The sequence below is a fragment of the Artibeus jamaicensis genome, unplaced genomic scaffold (assembly GCF_021234435.1).
Source record: "Artibeus jamaicensis isolate MK-2021 breed Jamaican fruit bat unplaced genomic scaffold, CSHL_Jam_final scaffold_916, whole genome shotgun sequence".
In the NCBI taxonomy this organism is placed as follows: Eukaryota; Metazoa; Chordata; class Mammalia; order Chiroptera; family Phyllostomidae; genus Artibeus; species Artibeus jamaicensis.
In genome coordinates, this window is record NW_026522059.1 from 38369878 (window position 1) to 38395239 (window position 25362).

The 25362-nt window shown below is 38.1% G+C and overlaps 1 protein-coding gene, 2 long non-coding RNA genes and 1 other non-coding gene across 4 annotated transcripts in view; 2 read left to right on the top strand and 2 right to left on the bottom strand.

The window, feature by feature from the left end:
• The window catches only part of LOC119051951 (uncharacterized), an 86402-nt gene extending 70749 nt beyond the window's left edge, over positions 1-15653 (bottom strand). Inside the window, exon 1 of the long non-coding RNA XR_008390782.1 lies at positions 15534-15653. This is a non-coding gene — a long non-coding RNA (uncharacterized LOC119051951). The remainder of the gene's footprint in view (positions 1-15533) is intronic.
• Positions 15654-16212: 559 nt separating this feature from the next.
• LOC119051960 (uncharacterized) lies at positions 16213-22852 on the top strand. The gene is made up of 4 exons (XR_005083037.2): positions 16213-16320; positions 18175-18297; positions 18541-18613; positions 22601-22852. It is a non-coding gene; the product is annotated as an uncharacterized LOC119051960 (long non-coding RNA).
• Positions 18374-18463, top strand: LOC119051985 (small nucleolar RNA SNORD87). Its single transcript, XR_005083041.1, has one exon. It is a non-coding gene; the product is annotated as a small nucleolar RNA SNORD87 (small nucleolar RNA).
• The window catches only part of MCMDC2 (minichromosome maintenance domain containing 2), a 33526-nt gene continuing 28484 nt past the window's right edge, over positions 20321-25362 (bottom strand). Inside the window, exon 14 of the mRNA XM_053661181.1 lies at positions 20321-20801. Coding sequence (XP_053517156.1) covers positions 20635-20801 — 167 coding nt within the window. The 3' untranslated portion in view covers positions 20321-20634. The remainder of the gene's footprint in view (positions 20802-25362) is intronic.

The window sequence follows — 25362 nt, forward strand, 5'->3', positions numbered from 1 at the left end:
ATCACAATACAGTCTAACAAAATTGTTTCAAATTAAGTTAAAGACAATTAAGTGCTACTACAGCCATCTTACGGGGAAAAAACCCACAAACTTTTTGGCTGACCCAATAAATCAGATTGCTTTGATCCAAATTTACATATTAGATATCTTATTTTGAGAGGATGGCTTAATCTAAATATTTTTCCTGATACATATAAATTACTTGCAGATGATATCAATCATGTATTTTATTTGAAAATCTATGAACTTGGACTCTTCCAGAACTGACAGATTCTGTCTTAATTTGGTAACAAATTCTTTTTTTTCTTAATAATTACTAAGATATATTTACAGTTTCCCAGCCTCAAAGTTTCAAATGACTTAAAATTAGTAGTATACTACAGCCGTCTTTCTTCATGGTATACACTCTTTAGTTTTTGTTATAACTATAACTTAAAAAATATCCTAAAGCTAAGATTCCAAATTTTTTAAAGAAGCACTGGGGAAATATAAAATTGAATATCTCAAAGAAATTAATGTATACTTTTATTACATACTGGTAGATGGTGGTCTTATATGTAACTGTTTTACTGAAAAAAAAAATTAATGCCCCTTAAATCCCATAGATTTGTTTCCTGTAAACTTTGAGTGTGGCCTGGATGGTAACTGCACCACAATTGGGAATGAGGGACATGAAGTATTCATGCCTAACTGCAAAAACCTGGGGAAAGCTTCCCTTCCCGTGTTTACACAAGTCTTCATTTCAACTCATGAGAGGCCAGCTCAGTGAAATATACCTCAATCACTCAAATTCTTTCATTATAAATTATACTATAGCATTTAGCTGTCAGAAACTTTTAAACTATAAACTGAAGAGTAATCTTAACTATTAGGCTTATAGATTATGTCAATAGTTATTTCCTGTGCATATGAGTGTTACTGAAGAAACTCATGTATTCCTGTCCTCTCAGGACCAAGAAGTAAGTCCATGGGGCCCTCTGGGGCCAAACTTAAATCACTCGAGTCCATTGTTATGGCCATTGGAAAGCGGGGGCCATTTAAAACAGTGTGAGTCTAAATAAGAGTTGATTTTAAACATTCTTAGATAAGTTCTGAAATCACTCAATTTAAAGTTTTAAATGTGTGATTATAAGACATGTTAATACTTTACATAGATGGCTATATCTCGTGGGTCAAGTTTTTTAAAAAATCAAGTTGTATATAAAGAAAAAGGCCTGTGGAAGATTGTTTTTACTCTGTGTGCAGCCTGTCTGTGCCTTTTGCTGTTGTCTCTTTTGCCACTTAGAGTAAATTTATAGCGGTGACCGTATCTATATCAGAGTCCTTCCGAAAGGTAGGGTATAGCCAAGTGAAAAAGTGCTGTGCAATGTCAGAAACAGATCAGTCAAGAGAAGGAAGAAGATGGGAAGTGGAAAGCTATTCCCAGAGAGATCTGCCTTTCAGAAAGAGGAGGCCAGTTCCACCAGTGTCCAGTCAGGCTAGAAGTGTAAGGTGCTGGGACAGAGAGAAGAGGCCGCCTTGAAAAGGGGACCTGACTTCAGGACAAGAGCAGAATAAGAGAAAATGGTGTTCATTCTGGGCCACACCTGGCCAGAGAGGTCCAGAGAGCAGCCACAATGGGCCTCAGGAAGGACTAGGCCCAGGTGGTTCTGATTCCTCTAGGGATACACTCATTTCATTAGTGCCCTCCCTTCCCTTGTTGAAAGAAAGCAGAACTTCCTGTGAAAATGAATGGGAGGTGATAGCTGTTACTCAAGATCCACCTTTAGTCAAACTGAGGATACAAGGAATAAAGGGGGTAGGAAAAAAGGAATAGATTCTAGAGAGACTTAAATCCCACTTCCTTATAGGGGATTAGTTTGAGAACACCCACGTTAGTAAATTTCCTTAGGGCACCTAGTTATTCACTAAGGAGAGAAAGGGATCCTATCTTCTTAATTATTAAACTGATATGGTAGACTGCAGCCCTCCCTACTCACTGAATTTAGGGCCTCTGGTTAAGGGCAGATTCCTTCTAGAATGAAGGCATTATACACCTTTGAGGTTATAAAACTGACTCAGAATCTCTAGCAAGATAATGGACCTAAAGTTCAAACTTTATTAAGAGAGAAAATGGAATTCAAAATTCCAACAGTTTCTGTCTGTAAGAGCCTACATTGGAAGACTATAAACCAAGGTTTACTCTAAGCGATAAAAGAGAAGGGTTGGGCCAAGGTGCAGGCTGAGAGAAGGGCCACAGTGCAGACTTCATTGTCATCTGCCTTGAATAAGGTGGGGAAGCATAGACAGGAAATGGAGACAAGGGCTGGCCTTGCCACAGTCCTCTAGGCAAAGCCTGTGAGAATACAGGCCCTTGGAGAAGCCCTGGATTCCCCCCAGAGCCATGCCCATGTAGGGGACAGGGATGGTGGGACAAAGGGGCAAGGGGTGAGAGGTGATGGCTTAGGGAAGAGCTTGAGAGCAGCTGGCATGGGCTGCCAGGGGAAGAAGCTGCTAACAGTACCCAGGCCAGGAAACCAGGAATTGGGAGATGGCAGAATAGGGGGCCCCTCCAAAACAGGAGGTTAGAAACAAGACGCAGGGCCACAGCAGTGACACCCACACCACCTGGAAGTAACAGTCAGGTCTACAGCCAGAGGAAAGGAGGCAATCCCACCTCCCACCTCTTCAGACACATCACTTCTCCCTAAAACTAACCAGGGATGGAAGGGGAAAGGCAGATAAGAAGCCCACTGAGGGGAAAAACAGCCCTGATAGAGTTTCAGCTTCAACTAGACTGTATATTTAATAGTCTGCCTGTTTGACAGATGTTTTTCTCTTTAAGGGTATGGATTCTAGAACAAGAAAATATAAGAGATTGGATACAGGACATGAAGGAAGCTACTTTATTTTCCTCACATTCAACTCATGGTACAGACATTTCAACCCACTTCTACATATCTTATATATCTTACGACTATCTGCATTGACAATTTACAACTTAATTGTTCAGTATTCCATTTGTTTGACCTTACAATTTCCAACACACCTAAATGAGTGATTGTAATGATATTAAGGATATGCATGGACCTTGCAAATGGATTAGGAAGACTCAGAGAGCACGAGAAACTTGCCCAGGGTTGCTCACCTAGCCATGGCAGAGCCAGGCTTCAGACTCAAGCAGCCTGGCTCTAAAGCTCTGGCTCTTAATGGCTCTGCAAGGCAGCCTGCCCTGCTAGCTGCCTGGGAGCTTCAGGCACAGCGGTTTGCTACCCCTCAGTCTGGTTGGAAAACATCCTTCTTTGCTGTGGGTCTCTCATGGTAGTAAGGGTTTGGCCTCAACAAATTTCCCTTGCATTTTTGCCCTCCCATCCTTGGCTCACAAAGTTAATATAAAGTTATAGCTGAGACAATGCATGTAGGCAGCTCAGTGCAAGTCAGGCATGTTTGTCTTCTCTGGCTGGTTAGTGCTATTAGATGAAGGGTTAAAGATGAAAAAGTGAAGCCAGAAGAAAAATCTGAGAAGCTATAAAGGAAAAGATGGGTAATTCTGAATGCATAAAAATAGGTTCCTAAAACAAAAGGAAGCCCTGGCCAGTGTGGCACAGTTGGTAGGAGCGTCCTCCCATAACCAAAGGGTTACAGGTCTGATCCCTGCTGTCCTGGATGGGAGGCAGCCGACCTATGTTCTTCTCTCACTGTCTCCCTTCCTCCCTCTCTCTAATAAAAAAAACCCTCAGGTGAGGATTAAGAAAAAGAAAAGAAAAAACCATAAACTAACTGAAAACAAAACAGAGAAAAAGGTGGCAGCATATAGGATAGTCACATAGTAATTTCCTTTATACGAAATCAGCATTTACAATTTAAAAAGAAAAAGAAAAGCAACTCAGTAGAAAATTCTACAGATGGTATAAACAATTTATAGAAAGAAATCAAACAACCAATATCATAAGGGGACTAAATGGTGATGGGGAAGAAAAAGACAAAAGAAGAAATATAATAAAGATGAAAAATAGCCAATATCTTTATTAAAAGATACCCAAACTCATTCATTGTGAAGAAATATAAATTTAAACAGCACAAAGTAAGATATTTCACCCATCAGAATGATATAAACTAGTTATAATATAAATATGTTTAAGGATATAATATACAACATGGCGACTATACATAATAATACTGAAAGTTGGTATGATGGTAGATCTTAAAAGTTCTCATCACAAGAAAAAAAATATGTGAGATGATGTATGTTAACTGAACTTATTGTGGGGACCATTTCCCACCACATAGATATATCAAAATCATTATGTTGTAGTCCTTAAACAATGTAATATGTCAATTATATCTCAGTACAGTAGGGGTAGGATGGTTAACTGGATTCAGACAGTAAGTGATAATGGCTGATTTTCTAGCATACTGGAGTTAATTTGTTTCAACTAGTCTCATAATGTTTGAGTATGTATGTTTTTGATGAAAATAAATATCTGTTTTTTATCCTTGTACCCTCCCCCCTCACATAATATTAAACAGGAATGTGGGGGGAAATAATACAAATTAAAAATACCCAGTATTGGTGAGGATGGGGAAATGAGGACCATTGCACTTTGCAGTAGAAGCTCTTTTAAATGCAATTTGACAGTATCTCTCAATATTTTCAGTGTATACAGTGACTTAGCAATTCCACATTTAAAAATTTCCCTAAAGATATATTTACATTCACAAATGTGTATCTGAATAATTATTACAGGTATTCATCACTTCGTTTACCTCACAATTTGTAGATTTAACCATTTTCCCTGCCTTCGGTATTGGCTGTACCCAAGTAACCTCTCCAAAATGCAAATCTGAAGGTGTAACACACCTTCTCAAATTCCTTCAAGGGTTCACTAGCATCTAATGGTGATGCCTAACCTCTTAACTTGGCCTACCTATATCACTGCCTTTACTCTCTTCCACTTCCTACTTTATACTTTAAGTTGTAGCACACACACACATACACACTCCTTTTTTCATGCTTCAGTGTCTTTGATCATGAACCACCAGTTGGTCGACAAATTTTTTTTTATTCTACAGCACACACTGTTCACTGCTTATTGTATCAGTTAGGAATGCATTTGGCTGCAAATAAAATAGACCCAACCACAGTGGCTTAAATAAATTAGGAATTTATTTTCTCATGTAAAAGAAATCCACAAATGGCAAGATAGCTTCATAAAATTATGAGCCAAGGCATCTATTTTTTTCTCATTGGTCAGAACAAGGTCACAGGGTCACTCCCTGGGTGTAAGGAAGGTATATCAGTCTGGGTTTAGCTAAGGTAGCTGTTAGTTTAAAAAGAAAGAGGCTTGTTATAGGTTATTAATAACTTACAGAATCATTGGGATGAAACAAACTGGGGCTGAATTTATGGAGGGGGGAAAATCCAAAGTCATTCCAGAGAACTGGGCTGCCAAGGCAGCTGATACTTCTTCCCTGGTCTGGTTTTGCCTGCCAAATGGGAAGCTCCCTAGACAGTGGCTGACTCCAGAAGCACACTGTCTTTGCTATATATGTGTCAATGAAATGTATGCCTCCTTGCTTGATTTTCTCCTGACATAACTCAATTTAGAATTCAGAATTTTGTACCAATGTATTTGATTGGCAGGACCCAATTCCAGAATCCTATCTGTAAGAGAGTCCTGAAATATGTAAAACTTAGCTCTTCCACTTTTGAAGTATAGAATACAGACTGGAATAGCTACTGAGCAAGCCACTCCCAGCATCTACCACAGGAGGGAGGGGAAGCAAGCATACATATTAGCTCAGCACTAAGACTAGGCCCATAACACAAACAAATGCGGGGCTTCATTCAGGGAAAGGGGATGGGGATGGTTATGGGGACAGCAACAAGAGTATCTGCCACAATTTTAAAAAATCAAGAAAGACTTTCCCTGAGAAGGCAAAGAGGGACAAGAAGAACATTCTAGGCACAGGGAAAAGCAAGTGAGAAAAATACAGGGCTTTGAAAGAAAGTTCACGGGAACAGGGGTTAGATACTTCACAAAAATTATTTCATTTAATCCTCACAAAAATCCTAGGAATAAATACTATATCATTTCCAATTTTTTAAGTCAAGGATGGCCTTTAAAATCATGTTAAAGGATTTGGTTTTAGCCAGAAATCTTCCACAAAAATGCAGAAGTGTTGGGTATTGGGAAGCTATTGGGAAGCAAAGAGTACAGAATTCCAAACAACATAAAACACCATAAATATAATGAAAAATAAAACAGACTGGGGAAAGTTAAGTGCAATGCATGTAAGTAAAGATTAGCATCCAGAATATGTAAAGAAGTCCCATAAACCTGACATGGGTATTTCAGTAGGGACTGTGTGTTGAATCTATAGATTGCTTTGGGTACTATGGACATTTTAATGATGTTAATTCTTACAATCCATGAACACAGTATATGCTTCCATTTATTTGTATCTTCCTCAATTTATTTCTTCAGTGGTCTATAGTTTTCTGAATATTTATTCCTAGGTACTTTATTTTTCTTGTTGCTATGGTAAATAGGATTTTTTTCCTAGTTCCTCTTTCTGATAGTTCATTGTTGGTGTACAAAAATGACATCGATTTCTGAATACTGACTTGGTATCCCACTACTTTGCCAAATTCACTTGGAAAAAGCTTAAATGCCGATGAGCAGATGAGTGGATTAAAAAACTGTGGTACATTTACCCAATGGAATACCACACAGCAGAAAGAAAGAAGGAGTTCCTACATTTTGTGACAACATGGATGGAACTGGAGAGAATGATGCTAAGTGAAATAAGCCAGTCAAGTACCATATAATCTTACCTATAAGAACAAAATAAACCAATGACCAAAATAGAACCAGAGACACAGAAACATGGAACAGACTGACACTGATCAGAGGGGAGGGGCAGGAGGATAATGGTGGAAAGAAGGGGAAGGGACTAGTCAAAGAACATGGGGATTGACTGTGGGAGCAGTGGGTGGGCTGGGTGGAGGAGGTTTAATGGGGGGAAAATTGTAACAACTATCATAAAATAAAAATAAAAAAGAAGTCCCATAAATCAATTTTTAAAATGACAAATACTCCAACAAAAAATTGTAAAACATGCAAAAATTATTTTAAAGATTTTATTTATTTATTTCTAGAGAGAGGGGAACGAAGGGAGAAAGAGAGAGAGGGAAACATCAACGTGTGGTTGCTTCCTGTGCACTCCCAACTGGGTACCAGACCCACAACCCAGGCATATGCCCTGACTGGGAATCGAACCAGTGACCCTTTACTTCACAGGCTGGCACTCGATCCACTGAGCAACACCAGCTGGGGCAAAAATTTTTAAGAGAAAAAGAAAACATGTAAAGTTACATTTTCAACCTCATGGCAAATGCAGATTAAATTAGCAGTAAATATTATTTCATATTTATCAAACAGGGAAAATGTTTAAATTCTGAAAAGAGCAAGTTTTGACAAGAATATGCTACCATCACTTGGAAAGTAGTTTGACTATATTAAGTATGACAATGTATTTATCTTTCAGTCCTTCAACCCAGCAATTCAGCTTCTAGGGACAATGGTGTGTTATGAAAGCTAATCATTAATTATTCAAATATTCAGGTATTTTGTGAGCTAGTTGTAAAATAGTAGCTTTAAATCAGCCCATATAATAGAGTACTTACTGCATGGAAATCTGCAAATGCCACAGATCAGGGTTTAGGTTTTGTTTTTTCTTTAGATACTGTTTACTAAAATGCTACTGGAACATAGAGAAACTCACGCATATATATGAGAAGACACTGTAGAATAAACACTGAGAATCTACATTGTGTTGAAGTTTAACAGGGTGTTAAGTTCAGGCTATGATTTTTATTAAATCATCACTAAGGTATGAATAATATCATAATTCAACCTTAGTTTGAATTATTCAATTACTTCCACATTCTTAACTCTCTATGTAATCATTCTTAAATATTTTTTTTAAACAGTAAGAAAGTGTATTATTTCACATAACAAGAAGCCTAGGCTGGAGTGGTTCCCTGGCTGGTTGGTTTGTTGACCATTCAGTCTCTTTAAGTTGCTTGGTTTATTCTCCCTTCTACTTTGTCATCTCTGGCAAGCTCCCCTCATTTAACAAGATGACTTCAGCGATGCCAAAAGTTCTTTCACAGATGGTAATATCCAGGAAAAGAAGAGCTGTTTCTTCCCGTATGTGTATTTTCATCAAAGAAGAAAACTACCCCTAAAGTCCCCTCATAGACTTCCCCTCCGGTCCCATTGGTCAGCTTGAATAATTTTAATAACATTCCATTACAGATTTTGTTCATAGGATTTAAGTTTTGGTTTTTTTTTTTGTTTTGCAAGCCTTACTCTTAACACAGAAGTTAAAGTTTTAAACAGAAAAAGAAAAAAAACCCTAGTGTCTCACATTGACAATTAAAGCCACTCATTATTTTAGATCCGGGCAGAAATCATAAGTAATTTAGGTAATTTTCACCAAAATTATCTCAGTAAAGTTCATGTACTTCAAGTGTTTAAGAATCAACTTTCATTCAGATCAATGCCCTATTTTCTGACAATTTAATGTATTTTTCACAGATTTGGCACTCTAACCTTGACGAGAGCTATAAATGCTATGATTATCTTAATGTCAATATTATGTTTAAAAATAACCTTGCCTGAGGTAAAAGGATCTTACACATAAAAGTCATGCATTTATGCCTAGGGTCATTTACATTTCTCTTGCATTGACTCTATTTTGACATGCTTCCTCTTGAGCACGGGAAAGCACAAGCATATGGTTATTATAGCCCACTTCCTTCCAGTTCCAACCTCATTTTCTGCTGCAAACATCTAGAGGAAATAGGAGGTTCCCCAAGTCATTCACTAAGTATGTAAAAGGACTGAGGGCCAAATGTATTAATTTACTAATGAGATTTACATGTGTAAGTACGGAGTATAGATCCTGACAGCTTATAAGAAAAAATGTCCCCTATACTCTGACTCCAGATGTATTTCTACCTACAAAAAATAAATTTGCTAAGGTAATCCTGGTTATACTATCCAAGAATGGCTATTTTTTAATGTTATTTTTGATAAACTGCTATACAAGATTTAAACCATGAAACTTCCCTTGACGTGGTTTCGGTTGTGTTTGCGACTGGCAGCATTAACCCAGTCCAGCAACCCCCCAGACCGGCAACCCCGAGGGACATGCTCATTGCTGGAGCACACCAAAGACCTTTCATCCTGCCAGTCAGAGCTGAAGGGGCAAATCTTAGAATGGTTTATTCTTTGCAGTTGTAAGAGCAAATGTACTACTTTAATCATTCTTTTTAAAAATTTAACTTAATCATAAAACTCTATATATACAGTAGAATTCCAAACAGTGGAGAATGGTATACAATCAAAAATAAAAATTTCACATTTCCCAGTGGAGGGGAAATGGGAGTCAGGCTCCCTCACCGGCGGATAAGGAGCATTCCCATAGCCTTGAGCATGGGCCCACACGCGCAGAATCACACTTGATTATGTAATATCTTGGCACCCTGCTGGCTTTGTGTGTGTTTATTGTATAAGGGAGTGGGGACGCCCCACCGGTGTGACGCATGGTACCAACATGCGGCTTGCTGGGAGCATGGTTCAACCCACTCTTGAATAAAGGCATGTCAGGCATCCCCATGGCTCCGTCAATTTTCTTCCATCTGCCCAAATCCCAAGTGAACCTGCCCAGCCTTGAAAGGCTTCAAGACACCCAGAAACCCTAAGTTTCACTCCCTAGAGGCATGCATTATAAACAGTTTTTTTTGTAACCTCTCAAAAATATTGTATGCATAAATAATCACATGGATAAATGTTTTTTTCTTTTACTGAAAATTAGACTTAACTAAATACCTTCTGTACCTAGTGTTTAAATTTCAACAGATCTTGAAAAATATTCCAAATCAGTACATACAGATCTACGATTCATTTATTCACTCATTCAACAGATACTTATTAAGTCCTAGGGAGTGTATTAAGTACTAGGAATAAAAAGGTAAACCAAACAGACCAGGTCTTTCCTCTCACAAAATGTGTAGTGCAGTGATGGCTGCAAAAGTACACATGGTGAAAAACAAACAAGATAACTACAGATCATGAAGGAAACAAAAAGGGATGTGATTTGCGGCGGGCCCACATTAGACAGGTGGGGCAAACGTGGCCTCACTGAAAAACTGGCATAAAAGCTGAGATCAAAACCGGCAAGAAGTCAGCCACTGGAAAATCTGGGATAAGAGTATTCCAGGCAGGAACAAAGGTCTTGTAATGTGAAATTTATTTGGCATGTTCTAAAAACTCAGAGTAGGTCAACATGGCTGCTGTGTAGTAAGAGAGAGGAAGCAAGAGATGAGATAAGCCACGTACAGGTATGGATCTTTTTTCTTTTTAAAATATCTTTTTTTAAAAAAGATTTCATTTGCCTTGGCTGGTGTAGCTCAATGGATTGAGCATGGGCCTGCAGACCAAAGGGTTGCTGGTTCAATTCCTGGTCAGGGCACATGCCTGGGTTGCAGGCCGGGTCCCCTCCACCCCCAGCAGGGGGCACGCAAGAGGCAGCCACACATTGATGTTTCTCTTCCTCTCTTTCTCATTCCCTTCCCCTCTGTCTAAAAATAAGTAAATAAAATCTTTTAAAAAAATAAAAAAATTCATTTATTTACTTTTACAGAGAGGGGAAGGGAGGGCAAGAGTAAGGGAGAGAAACATTGATGTGAAAAAAAAAACAAACATTGACTGGTTGCCTCTCACACACAGGAAAAGGGATCAAACCTTCAACCCAGGCATGTGCCCTGACGGGGAAATCAAACCAGCAACCTTGCTTTGCAGGACACTGTCTAACCAACTAAGGCACACTGGTAAAGGCAAAATTATCTTTTATTTTATTTTTATTGTGGTAAAGTGTGCATAACAAAATTCTTAAGAATACACTTCAGTGGCATTAAGTACATTCACAATACATTCACAAACTATCACCACTACCCATTTCCAGAACTTTTCATCATCCCAGAGACTCTGTACCCATTAAATAATAACTCTGCATCCACTGTTCACCCCAGCCCCTGGTAACCACTCTCCTACTTTCTACCTCTGTGAATTTGTCTCCTTTATGTGGAATTATATAACACTGTCTGTTTCCATCTGGCTTATTTCACTTATCATAATGTCTTCGAGGTTCATCTGTAACATAGCATATATCAAACTTTCCTTCCATTTTAAGGTTGGGTATCAGTCCATCATATGGATGTACTGCATTTTGTTTATCCATTCATCCATCCATAGACATTTGACTTATCTCTACATTTTTGCTATAGTGAATAATGCTGTTATGAACACTCACGCACAAGTGTTTGTTTGAGTCTCTGCTTTCAGTTCTCTGGGGTACATGCCCTGAAATAGAATCACTAGATCATAGGGTAATTCTGTGTTTAACGTTTTGAGGAACCACCATTCTGTTTCCTACAGTGGTAGTACCATTTTACATTCTTACCAGCAATAAGTACAGTGTTCCACTTCTCCATATCCTTGCCAACACCTCTTATTTTGTTGTTGATTCTTTATCATAGTTATTGTAATGGGTGTAAAGTGACATCTGATTGTAGTTTTGATTTACATTTCCTTAATAGCTAGTTATATCGAACACTTTTTCGTGTGCTTTTCAGCCATTTGTAGATCTTCTTTGGAGAAATGTCTATTATGTCCTTTGTCCAGTTTTGAACTATTCTGTTGGGTTGTAGGAGTTCTTCATCTATTCTGGATATTAATCCTTTATTGTATATATACTTTTCAAATATTTTCTCCCATTCCATTGATAGTCTATTCATTCTCTTGACAGTGTCTTGATATTCAAAAGTTTTTAACTTTGGTGAAGCCCAATTTATTTATTTTTTTTTCTTGGGTGCCTGTGCTCTGAGTGCCATTGCCAGTAAATCTTTGCCAGATCCAATGTGATGAAGATATTCCCCTATGTTTTCTTCTAAGAGTTTTATAGTTTTAGGTCTTTGATCTATTCTTAGTTGATTTTTGTATATAATATACAGTAAGAGACCTACTTTATTCTTTTTTTAAAATATTTTATTTATTTATTTTCAGAGAGAGGGGAAGGAAAGGAGAGAGGGAGAGAAATATCGATGTGTGGTTGCCTCTCATGTGTCCCCCACTGGGAACTGGCCTGCAACCCAGGTATGTGCCCTGACTGGGAATCGAACTGCAAATCTTTGCTTCACAGGCCCGCACTCAATCCACTGAGCTACACCAGCCGGGGCCCAACTTTATTTTTTTGCATGTGGATATCCAGTATTCCCAACACTATTTGTTGAAAACATTGTCCTTTCCCCATTGAATGGTCTTGGCTCCCTTGTCAAAAGTCAACTATATATTAAAATGAATATATTTTAAGTATAATGGGAAGTTACTGACATTTTTAATAAAGGTTATCAGGTGACACTGATTTTCTACATTGACTTTCTTAAGTCCCTTTAAAGGTGATAAACTTGAAGGGAAAGGGAATTCTAAATTCCAAAAATCCCTTTACTAATAAGAGCAAAGCCTAAAGGAGTAAACATTAAATTTTGTATAGAAAAAGCAATCTCTAGAAATGGTCTAAAGTGAGTTCCCATTAGACAGGAAAAAGAAATACAGAGTCTTCAACAGAAAAGACAAACAAAAAAAAGAAGAAAATGAAAAGTCAAAAATCAGGTCTATGGTTATTACCTGGGGCTACCTTCAGCACTGAAGATGGTGAACTAGGAAAACTATGAGTGTGGAGTTTGGAAGTAAGTTGTAAATTTGAGTAACATCAATGTATATTTTCATCAAAAGAAGTAGGAATGGATACTAGACAGCCAAAACTTAATAAACAAACAGTACAAAGAAACTGGAACCTGTTTGTGTGCTGCTGAAATTGCTAAAAGTGATGAGCCAAAAAAGAGAAGATACCTGAAGGAACCACTCTTGGAGCAGGAGATAAGGTCAGCACCAAGAGTCTTTGACAAGAGAGATACTCTGGCCAGCAACAGGAGGACAGAAGGAGAAAGTGTGTGCCAACGCCCAGAGGGGTGCTGGTTTGATGGTGAGTTCCCATCTGGTAGCTGCCATTTTCTCACTCGAGAGACAGAATGTGCCAGTTACCAGTTCACTCTTTCCTCTCCAGATCTACTCCTCATTACCTGCTCTGTGATGAGGGAGCTAAACAGTATAAACATCTCCTTTGCCAAGGGCACAGTGTTAAGGTTTGTCAGTAGAAGGTGCTGAAGGGAATGGGCAGGAGGAAGGAGCTTCTCTTTCTGCTTGGGGTTTTCTCCTCTCAACAGGCTCCAGCAGTTCACTGTGCTCCGCCTCACATAGCAACCCAGGGGGCAGCTTACTTTATCATTTAGTGAGTCACCACGTCTAGAGGGGCCACCACCAAATCTGTTCCTTGATAGCTCTACCTCAGCCTGGAGGGAGTGGTGGCTCCCTATATCTGCTACTTCAGTATGACATTCTTTATAATTTTATTTCTCTTAATAGATGACCCCTTGTTATAATGAATAATTATTGATATTAAAGTTTTCCTGTTTACATTACCATGAGGTTTCTGTCACTTAAGGAATCTCGACTGATACAGTGAGTTATCAACTAAGAATGAGGGGAAAGGGAAGGAGGAGGTTTGAGGAGAGCGAGATGGGCTGAAACAGTCTGGAAGAGGGGGGAACATATATTTACCAGGCAGGAGTAGGATTTCCATCCCATTGTATAGAGGTATTATAATTAATTTTACCAGTTTCTGGACATTTATGTTGTTTAAAACACATACACACACAGTGGATATACACTCTTCAAAAACGTCTACCTATTTCCTATGCTTCTGAAGACATTTTTCCTTCCTTCCTTCCTTCCTTCCTTCCTTCCTTCCTTCCTTCCTCTCCCCCTCCCTCTTTTTCTTTAATTGTTGTGGCTGCTGACTGAAAAGACCAACAAAATAATATGTTGATAAAGCAAAGCCAAGTTTAGTGCTTATCAGAAATACTTGTAATGAAAGGAAGGACAGCGGAAGTAAGGGATACCACTGCCTTGACAGTTTTAGTATCAACTCGGAATGGAGAGGGCAAAGGAAGAATATTTATGAGGTTTTTAGGGGCCTGATTTAGGATGAGTCTTTTGATGTTGAGAGGACTTACTCGATTTGGGCAAAATTCATGTCATGGTCCACCAAGACATAGCTAGTGAGGAATTCAAAGTGAAACTTGGATAGAAATGACCATTTGAATTGATAAAATGAATTTCATCAAAATGCAGAACCCATCTCTTTGAATGCCACTGTTAAAAGAATGAAGGCAAGATACAGTCCGGGAGAAAATATTTGCAAATGCTATCTGATAAAGGACTTGTATCCTACATATGTAAAGAACCTTCAAAACTCAATGAGAAGAAAACAAACAACTCAATTTTTAAGTGGGCAAAACAGTTAAATAAACATTTCCTAAAGAAAATGTACAGATAACAAATAAGCATGCAAAAGGATGATGCTCTTTATTCTTTAGAGAACGGCAAGTTAAAAGCACAGTGAAATACCACCACGTACCTATTTGGATTTCTAAAATAAAAAGACTGACCATACCAAATGTTGGCAAGAGTGTGAAACAACTGGAATACTCAATAACTGCTGATGGGAATGTAAAATGGAATAACCACATTGGAAAACAGTTTGCAGTTTCTTACAAAGTTCAACATACACACCTCCCATGCCATTCCATTTCTGGATGTTTACCAAGAGAATTAAAAGCACATGTTCATACACAGACTTTATGTATGAATATTTATAGACCTTTATTTGTAGTAGCCAAACACTGGAAACAATCTAAATGTCCCTCAATGGAGATACAAATTGTGGAATCTCCATATACAGAAATGTACTACTCAGCAGTAAAAAGGAATTAACTATTGTTAGAACAGCATGAATGAATCTCAAAATAATTATGAGTCAAAGAAGCCAAAAAATTAGAATTATCTTTCACACCCTCCTTTACACCTTTAGGTAATGATGGCTCCCACAGCTGCCCACCCAGTTGTAGGCAAAGGCCTGGTAGAGGTAGGTAGCTGCCCATGTTGCAAAATTAGGTTATAGAAGTAATATTCACCCAGGAGTCTGTGATGGCAGGCTGACACCCAAGACACTCAATGACAGAAGAAACAGTGTCCACTTGGGCCCCAATTTCAATCCCCTGTAGTGTTCAGCAAAAACTTACATGGAGGGGAATACTTTGGTAAAGTGAGTATAATCACAATTTGTATTGCTAGGTTTAATTTTTCAACCCATGTTTCTTTAAGGCAAATTTATTTTGTAATGGTTTTTTAAAAATGATTGACTTTTACTCATGCAATGGTTTAATTATATGCTTGTATGTGTATTCTTTCTGGCAACAAGATCATCATCAGTCTGTCTTCTCCAGTACTAAAGCCCATTGTTTTGCAGTCAGTGCTCAATATACACAATAAGTAAGAGAAACAAGGGTAATACAGGCATACCTCAGAGATATTGCAGATTGGGTTCCAGACTACCGGCAATAAAGCAAGCTGCAATCTTTTTGCTGGTGGAGAATCTTGCTTTCAATTTGTAAAAAGTGCAACATCTGTGGCCTGCAATAAAGCTAGTACACCTCTGAAACACAAAGCAAGAAAATCAATAGCAAATCACATGTTCATAAACAAAGGAGTTGACTGCTTTATGAATGTTTTTAAACCTATTTTTATTATAAATAAAAATAGAGTAGCTATTGCTGTAATACAGGGAAAATACAAAAGCTTCCTTTTTTCTGGTAACGGGTGTGTGTGTGTGTGTGTGTGTGTGTGTGTGAAGGGGTGGATACACATACTCTAAATTGGGATGCCCCAAACCACCAGTTCCAAGCAAACATAAAGTACTGGGAAACGGGAACCCCGTTTTAGGGCACTGTCTGTTCGCTCGGATACAAAACTATATGTAATTATTTACATACTCAGCGAACAAGCTCGAGGTGAGGTCCTCATGAGCCTCGAAAGCTTCTACGGTAGTTCCCAAAACCCTCTCAACATGACTTGAGATGTGTGCGTACGCCACCTAAAGCCAAAAAGCAGCGGACTGTCGCCCCAGCCACTCCTCTCGCTCAGCCGGGGCGGGGCCAATCCCGGAAAGGGCGGGGCTACCCCAGTGCCTTAGAGGCTGCGCCCGCTGCAAACTTTCTTTTCCGCCTGGCGGTGGACGGAGAGGTATCGGTAATGGGGTTCTTCTGGGATCCGCGGCAACGCCCGCGGGCCGGTCGCCACACTTTTTCAGGTAGTAGTCTCCGCGAACTCAGTTCCTCATCTCTTTTTGCCGGGAACAAGAGTCTACACGGAAGCCTGTGTGCGCCTCGGCGCCCTCCACCGTTTAGGTCCCGCGCCTGGGGTGTCTGTCCCTTGCCCTTGTTCCTCCGCTGCTGTCACGCCCAGTTGACGCGGCCACGAGCTTTCCTGCTCGCCATCTGTTCAGTCGCATTTTGTGAGTAACCACCTGCAAGTCTTAACTGACCCTTTTCTTAGTCAACGTTGGCTTCTACTGATCTCAGCTGAGCGATTTAAGGACCAGCCTTTGCGATCCAGTTGGATCCGAAGCGGCGGGAATGTGAGATTCGGGTCTTTATGTTCCACCCGGCCTTCTCCGGAGTCTTTTTGTTGGTATCCTTGGTAAAGCTTTGTGGGCGGCCTAGACAATGTCAAGTCCCTTATGGTCTCTTGACAGCGGAACTGCTTGTCGGGGTTTGTTCTGGGTCTTTTGTTTTTAAGGAAGAGAGGGAGACACGGAGAGAAACGTTTAGAGGATGGGTTGCCTCTCACGCGTCCCCAGCTGGGGCCCTGATCCCCCCCCCCAACCCAGACACGAGCCTTGACTGAGATTCGAGGCAGTGACTTTTCGGTTTATAGGCCGGCTCTCAGTCCACTGAGCCACACCAGCCACGGCTGGATTGAAGAAACTGGGCAACAGCTGGGAGATCGGAAGATTACGTTGCCTATTCAAAAACAAGTTGTGAATATTTCATGTGGTTCATTTTTTTTCCTCCCTGGGTTGCATTATCCTGAGCACTCTTAACAGGGCAAATGAAATGGCTTAAAGTAGTTTATAATATTAGTGTTACAGTCATCCTTATTGAGACAGTGGCTTGAACCCTATTTTCATGGCTAAGCATTGGAATCAAAAAAAAAGTTTACGAGCTAAATGTTTGACGAAAATACTGAGAATGCGCTTAAATTCTGCAGCATAGTAAATAGACGACAGACAGCCCACCGGGCCATTTAAGAACTGGAATTTGACGAATAGTAATCTATTTGCTTTCTTTCCCATTCCCCTTGCCTTCAGTCCTCTGTATTTTGTGTCCAATTTCTTGGTGTTTTGAGGGGGGTTGGATGGGTAGTACTTTTTAAATAGATCTGTAACTCTAAACATTTTTTCGTTTTAGACTTTATGCAAATGGAACTGCATGCAGTTGTCAGTTCCCATGAAATCGTATTGAACTGAAAATTTCCAAGTTTTAATTTTTCATAACTGATATGTGTTCCTAATACTGATTAAGTGAAATATTTAGATTTGCCATTGTAAACTTTCAGTTGGAGGTTTGTACACCTGATTTTATATATCTAACCTTTAACCTGGCTTATGTCTCATCCTTGTCAAGCTCTGAGACAGAAAGCAATGGTTGGATACTCATTAGGACCATCCTATCTTAAAATCGACATTGCCACAATAAAGCACATAAATATATCCACCATTTTTTTTCTACCCATGCTAATTAACCCACTTCAGCATGGAAAGATCATGTATGGAATTATTAGGGCCCAATTAGTCAAAAGGACTAACAGTCTCAAAATCATTGTACAATAGAAATTAAATTTTAGATTTATCAGTTTGGGCTACCAAAAAGATAGAATTAAGCAAGTATGTTCTTGTGTTCCTAAAGATATATTAAACATCAAATAGAGAATTAATCTACTACATGGTCTCAATGTTGGTTTTTAAAAATTGGTCAGCCAGGAAGATCACAAGTATGGTTTATATTTATGGTTTCTGATAAGGAAAAAACTCAACCATTCTTGCATTAAAGATTGCAAACATGCAAATACAAATAAATATTTACGATGAAATATTAATTTCCAGATGCAACAGAGCCTATGGGCTGAAGATGAGTGGTGGTTGTCATAATGAATGTTTTCCAAAAACTTACCACAGAGGATGACTAAACCCACAGGATATACAGCTGCATGTAACAAGGTACCAAAGGTTAGTGTTAAGTTGTTTTCATAAATATATTTATGGTGTTGTTCCTGAAGAATACATTTTTGACATAGGTTTAATAACTGGCACAATGATGACTTAAAATTACTTTTTGCCGTTTACCCGGCTGAGAGTTTCTTTGAAGAAATAATTTTAAGACTGAGGTGCCAGTAATCTATATTGAAATCATGTGAATTCAACTATAATACAATTTTTTTCCTTACTAAAATCAGTGAAATGTTCTTTCAGCATATAGGTAGCCACAGACGAATGAATGTTCAAGTTCTTAGCTCTGGTATATAAGAATTCTTCATTGCCTCAGGTAAGTAATTATGATTTATCAAGCATCTGTTGATAATTCAAAAGGGCTGGGGCCACTTCCTGTTAGTTGCCTTTGTGTTTGAGTACAGAATGATTTTCACTGTTAGTTTCTGGTTTCCCCCAAGGTGTAGCATGCAACATTTTGGAGGGAAATACAAAGCATTGGCCAAAAAGACATTAATTGAAGCAAATGATGAGAATAAATATTTTATTTACCATTGGTCACCTTATAATAAATTATATAGAAAATACATGTTTGAATACTTCTAATTGCTGGGTAATAAAATCTGTTTTCTTTAAAACAGTAAGTCTTTAAACAAACTCCATTATCACATTCACTAGTCAGACTCATTTTTAAATTTAGGGATAGTATGTTGTGGATAGTGATTTTCCTTGAGGTGTTTGGCAGCTGGGGAGGTATTTCTGGGACTTCCATCTAGTTCCTATACCCTTTCTTGCCTTAGGGCATTTCTGGATAGGCCCTAATTACTGCATACTAGATAACTATTCGGGCCTCCCTTCAGAACCTGCTATACCTGAAATGCAGAACAGTAGTCCTCACTTATCCATCGTTTCAGTTACCCACAGTCCAAAAATAAATGGAAAAAATCCAGAAATAATTCCTAAGTTTTAAATTGCACATGGTTCACAGTTACGTGAATCATTCATTTATCCATTATATCCACATTGTACATTGCCTGCCTGTTACTTAGTAGCTGGCTTTATGGCATGAGTACTTGTTCAGAAACCCTTATAACTTATTACATTATAACTTTATTAAATGTCTTAATGTGCCTAATTTATAAATGAAGCTTTATCAAAGGTATATATGTATAGGAAAAAAGTACGCTACTACTATTCATGCTTTCAGGTATCCACTTGGGAGTCTTGGAATATGACCCATGGGGAAGGAGGGACAACTGCAGGTTTCATCTGTGACCTACAAATTTTGTTAATTTGCTCTTGCCTTTGAGAACAAAAAATAACCCAGTCCTAGTACAAGTAATTACTATAGTAAGTAAAATAATGACTGGATAGTCCAGCCTGTCCAGGACTTGAAAATTTACAAAAGTTCTAAAACTGAACTGAATTCTACCTGGATAAAGATTTAACTAAATCTCGTTTTTCCCCTGCTGAGCCCCATAATAATTTGTTTTTAATTGGGGATATAACTTCAATATAGAAAGGCAAAAAATGTGTTCTGCAACATCTTAATCACTGCATCAGAGGTAACATTTGAAAACCATTTTCCCACCAGTGTTACTGCCACAAAATAAGGTCTTAAATATAGAGTTTGTGTACTTTTTAAAACAACTACTTTCTGAAAACTGGCACCTGTGGATATTGAATATTGTCAAATGACTAGGAAATAGTGAATGATTTTTCAAAGTCCTCTTGAGTGAAAACTGTCCATCTTACGGTTAAGTTCCTAAAGAATTAATGTATGGTAGTTTCTTGGTTAATAAGATGGCAAATTTGTGATGACTTTTTCATTTAGTGAGTAAAATTAAAGTTGAAAAATGAAAGGATATGGGGATTTTACAAGTAGATTTTCTAACCGTGTCCCTACCTTTTCAGAGCACGTATCCTCCCTCCAGTGAGATTAAAAGAGCCAATTTAAAAAATTTGTATGACTCTCATTTAAAGTTATTGCCATCTTGTGACAAATGGAGAGAACTACATAAAAGTTACTTTTTTTTTTTTTTTTACATTGCTTAACTTGCAATGTTAAAATAGTGATAAAGTGAATGACTTTCTTTTCAATCTGTCACCCACTGGTATACTGGATTAGCCATGGTTTTTTGTTTGTTTGTTTTTTGTTTTTCATAGAATTCTCCTAAGTTTTAAATTTGCTATTAGCTTTGAGATTTGAATTAGTGTTTATTAGCAATTAATTTAAAGAAACTATATTTTTAAGGAGGCCTTCTAATGTACTTCTATACACAGCATTAGCTGAAGCATTACTTCAAAATCATACTTTTTCCATGGCTGAAGTAGAAATGAAATTTTTTCTCAGATTGTCTATTCATCACTAGAGAAAAAAGCCGTCCCAGGTCCATATGTAGCAATAAACTGTAGGAGCTGTTCTTGGCACTGAGCCAGATAGATGTCCCTTTGTTCTAAATATTCTTCATTATATAGTTCAAATGGAAATACTGCATTTGGAGCAACACAAAATACAGTGGCCCCTAAGTGAAGAAGGAAAAAAAATGTAAAAAATACTTATAATGCTAAATAAGAAATTAGACCTACTTAATAGTTTCAATAATCATGATTTAAATCTGACCTCTTATATTCGAGACACAATAAACAGTTTCAGTAAATACATACACTGGTACCAGGGCCAGTAAAAGACAAGTTGACATTTTACAGTTTGGAAACTAGAAATCTGCTTTATACTGAAATAGTCATTACAGTTTTGAAGCTGACTAGTGATGTAAGGAGATGGAAAGAGTAGATGGGTGTTGGAAGGTAGGGGAACACTAATATTTATTTAATGGAGGTTAAGTTGATTGGGGATAAAGACATTGTACATTTCACAATTAAAAACCATTGACATAAAGACAGACATACAAACCTATGCAATAGAATAAGCCTGGAAGCAACTTCAAATACATAGTTAAATGATTTTTAGCAAGGGTTCCAAGACCATTAGGGAAAAGACAGGCATTCCAACATGTGATGCAGGGAAAATGATACCCACATGCAAAAGAATGAAGTTGGTCCCCCTTCCCTTACATTGTATACAAAAATTAACTCAATAGATCCAAGATCTAAATGTAAGAACTAGAATTAAAACCCTTAGGAAAAAAACATTGGGGAAATGCTTCATGACATTTGACTCAACAGTAATTTCTGGGGCATAACACCAAAAGCACAGGCAACAAAAGAAAAGCAAGAAAGTAGATGACATCAAAAGAAAAAATTTGTGTGCATCAAAAGGTATAATCAGTAGTAAAAAAGCAACACTTTTCACTTGACATTTTTCCCAAGAAAATACACAAATGGCCAACAAAGACACCAAAAGATGCTTGACATCACTAAGAAAAATGTAAAGCCACAATGATAAAACTGCCTCACCCATAAGAATGACTGTCAAAAACTAAAGAAATTAGAACCCTTGTTCACCGTTGGGAATATAAAATGGTACAACCCTTATGAAAAACAGTATGGTGGTTTATCAAAAAAAATTAAACACAATTGCCATATGATAACAGCAATTTCCTTCTGGGTATACACGCAAAAGAATTGAAAGCACAGTCTGAAAAAGATATACTTCAGTTTGCAGTAGCCAAAAGTGGAAAACAACTGTAGCGTTCATTGGTAGATAAACAAAATGTCACATATATACATATATATGGATACTAGAGTCAAGCAGGAAGGAAATTCTAATGCATGCTATAACATGGATGAATCTTGAAGACATAGTAAGTGAAATAAGCCAAGCAAAATAGGCAAATATGTAATTCCATTTATAGTAGGTACCTAGAGAAGCCAAATTCATAGAGATACGGGCTGGAAGAAGGGGAGAATGGGGAGTTACTGTTTAACAGGTATGAGATTTCAGTTTGGGAAACTGAAAAGGTTGTGGAAATGGTCGGTGGCAACAATGTGAGTATAGTTAACATCACTGAACTGTACATTTAAAAATGGTTAAGATGGTAAATTTTGTATATAAGGGGGGACTCCCCCCAAAAAAAACAATTCTCTTCTAGAGGGCAGGCTTCCTCCACTAGGAAAGTGTTCCAGGAGCCCATCTCTGTATCATTGTACCAGCTGGTGTTGCAAGAAGCTGCGCTGGTCTTCAGTTAATGTTTTTTTGAAGACTCAGTGCATTTGCCCCATGTCGTGATAGGTGATTTATGAGTACATCTGCCCACACTGCACAGGAGTGTTCAGTTTTTGACCAGAAATGGCATGATTCTTGTATTCTACCTTCCCTAAATTAACCCCTTCTCACCCGAAGTGACTTTTTTTGTTTCCCCAGATGAAAAAAGTCCTCAAAGGGAAACATTTTGGTGATGTGGAAGAGATGAAACAAAAAACAGCAGAAGCACTAACAGGCACCAAAATCAATGAGTTTAAAAACCATTTTGAGCAGTGGAAAAAATGTCAGTAGGTGTATTGCATCAAACAAAGTACTTTGCAGGTGACTGAAGTTTAAACATGTAAAAATGCACAATTGTTTATAAATTCTGTTTTTTGAGGGTAACCCTTTGTAATATATATTTTATCACAATTAAAAGGAGTTAAGCTCTTAAAATCTGTTTCATTGACTGATTCATTGAATGAGTAAGTGTGCCTGGCCAGGGGTACACTGTTAGCCAAGCCAACAGTGCCTGCCTTCCTGGAGCTGTCTGTCACCAGCAAATACAGCCTCAGGCTTTAGAGACTGCTCCCTTCACTGCTTTACCTTACCTGAAACCTGCTGTCTCAGAGAACACTCTTTCCTTGGTGGCTCTCTAACAGTGAAGCTGCTTATTCCCAAACATCCTGCATATCTTAGTATCATAAGACAGAGGTATTGCCTAACTTGCTACCCCTTTGCCACCTCAAGACCTTTCTTGCCCCTGGTTTCCTCTTGATAAAAATCTTTCTTTAATGTCCAGTGCCACCTGGGCTTTATCAACCCTTCATCTTCCACACTCAAGTCAATAGCCCTTAGCTCACAATTTTCCTCTTTCCCAATTCTTGCCATTCTGTGATTTCCATGTGAATGACCCATTTAACTTATAAACTCCCTATGTTCTAACCATTTTTCCTCTATCTCCACATTCTTAGGGTCACAGGAAACTGATATGACCAGATACTTTAAAGTCATGAGTTCAAATGTCCTGCTCCCCTACACTACCTCCTAAGCTTCTATCTCAGAAGCTTGTATACACCTTAATCTGCTTCCTTCAAGTCACTTCACTCTTAACCAATTTTGAGTCCCTCCCTTGCCATTATCCCTATTCCCTTACCCCTCTGCAATACTCTGCCGCACTGACCTATAAAAACCTCAACTCTGCATGACCAAACCATTTTTTGCCTGCACTTACGCTGCTAGATAGAAAATCATGTAATCAGCATTTCTGGGTTCAATTTAAATGAATCACAGACACATCAAATGTACTGCCTGACAACCCTGCTGAGTTTCTCAAGCACACCTGCTCTTCTGTCTCCCACAATGACTATTCTAGTTCATTCTTCTCTTAGCTTTTGTTTATAGCTCTTGAACTTGTATAGAGTATATCACAGAATCTACAGACATACCTGATTCTGTACCCATGTCTTCCCTATAAAATTAAACAACTCTTCTATCACAGGCCAATACTTCATGTGTGCTTTGGATCCCAGCCCCTCTTACCTTTTTAAGGACACCACTCCTCTGATCTTCCCCTCTTTCATTAGTATCAATAGTAGTATTAGTTTATTCTCTACTGGACATCATAATGTCTATCATCTTAAAAAAAACCCATCCTGGACCACACATCCTTCTCCAAAAAATACCATTTCTTTCCTCATCTTCATAGTCAAACGTCAAAGTTGTCTATGTGTGCTGTCTTCATATCTTCACTTCCCCACTCATATCCCCACGCCATTGAATTAGCTCTCAATCATGGTCACCTAAGACCTCCAGACTGTCAAATCTAATCATACTTAATCTCTTAGCACATGATACAGTTGACCACCCTGCTTCCTTCTTGAAACACTTTTTTTCTTGGTTTCTATAATACCACACTTGATTTTCTTTCTACATATACCTGCTGTTTCTCAGTCTCTTTTGTTTGTTCCATCTTCTCAAGCCCATAGCTAAATATTGGGATCTTCAAGGCTAGTCAAGGAATTCTCTGGTTTCTCTGGGTAGTTCCACAGCTTTGACTACCATCTCTGCTGATGATTTCTAAATTATATTTCTAGGTTAGAACTCTCTTCTAAACTCTATATTCTTGTATCTAGTAATACTTTTGTACAGTGTCTTAAACATAATTTGTTTTTTTTCCCCAATCTTGTTCAATTTCTTCTCAGTCTTGGTAAATGACTACATGATCCACTTAGTTTCTCAAAGTAGAAACCTGATGGTTTTCCTAACTCCTACATCGCCCTGCTGCCCCAACTCCTAAGTCTGGTTCTTGAGCACAATCTATTGATTTTTGCATCCAAGAAAATAAAAATATCTTAACATGGATGATTTTCCTGCTATGTTTAAAGTAACATTTAAGGAGCTCTTAATATTGTTTTGTTTAAGATTTAAAAGTCAATATACCTAACTCATTTATTATAAAAACAAAAAGTAATTAAAGGGGAAAAAAATCTTTACCTAGTTTTATTTCTCTCAACAAAGGTTTTCTTAGATGCTTTTAAAAAGTCTTGACAAGGTAGTTTCCAAGTGAAAATAACCATATACTACTATAGGATTACTTATAACACTATAGACTTTAAATTCAGAGACACATTTTTGTCTTCTTACTGAAATCTAGTTGTGTATTAGATATCTTTGATGGCATGTCTTAGTAAAATTGACAGCATTTTTTCTTTATGGCATATAAAATAATGGCTTAGATTTTAAATTATGTTTTACATGTATATTAAGAGAAGAATGAAAAAAAGAAGCAAATTAAAAATAAAAATATAGCCCTGGCTGGTGTGGCACAGTGAATTGAGCACAGGCCTGCAAACCAGAGGGTCACAGGTTCCATTCCCAGCCAGGGTACATGCCTAAGATGCAGGCCAGGTCCCTGGTAGGGGGTGCTCAAGAGGCAACTA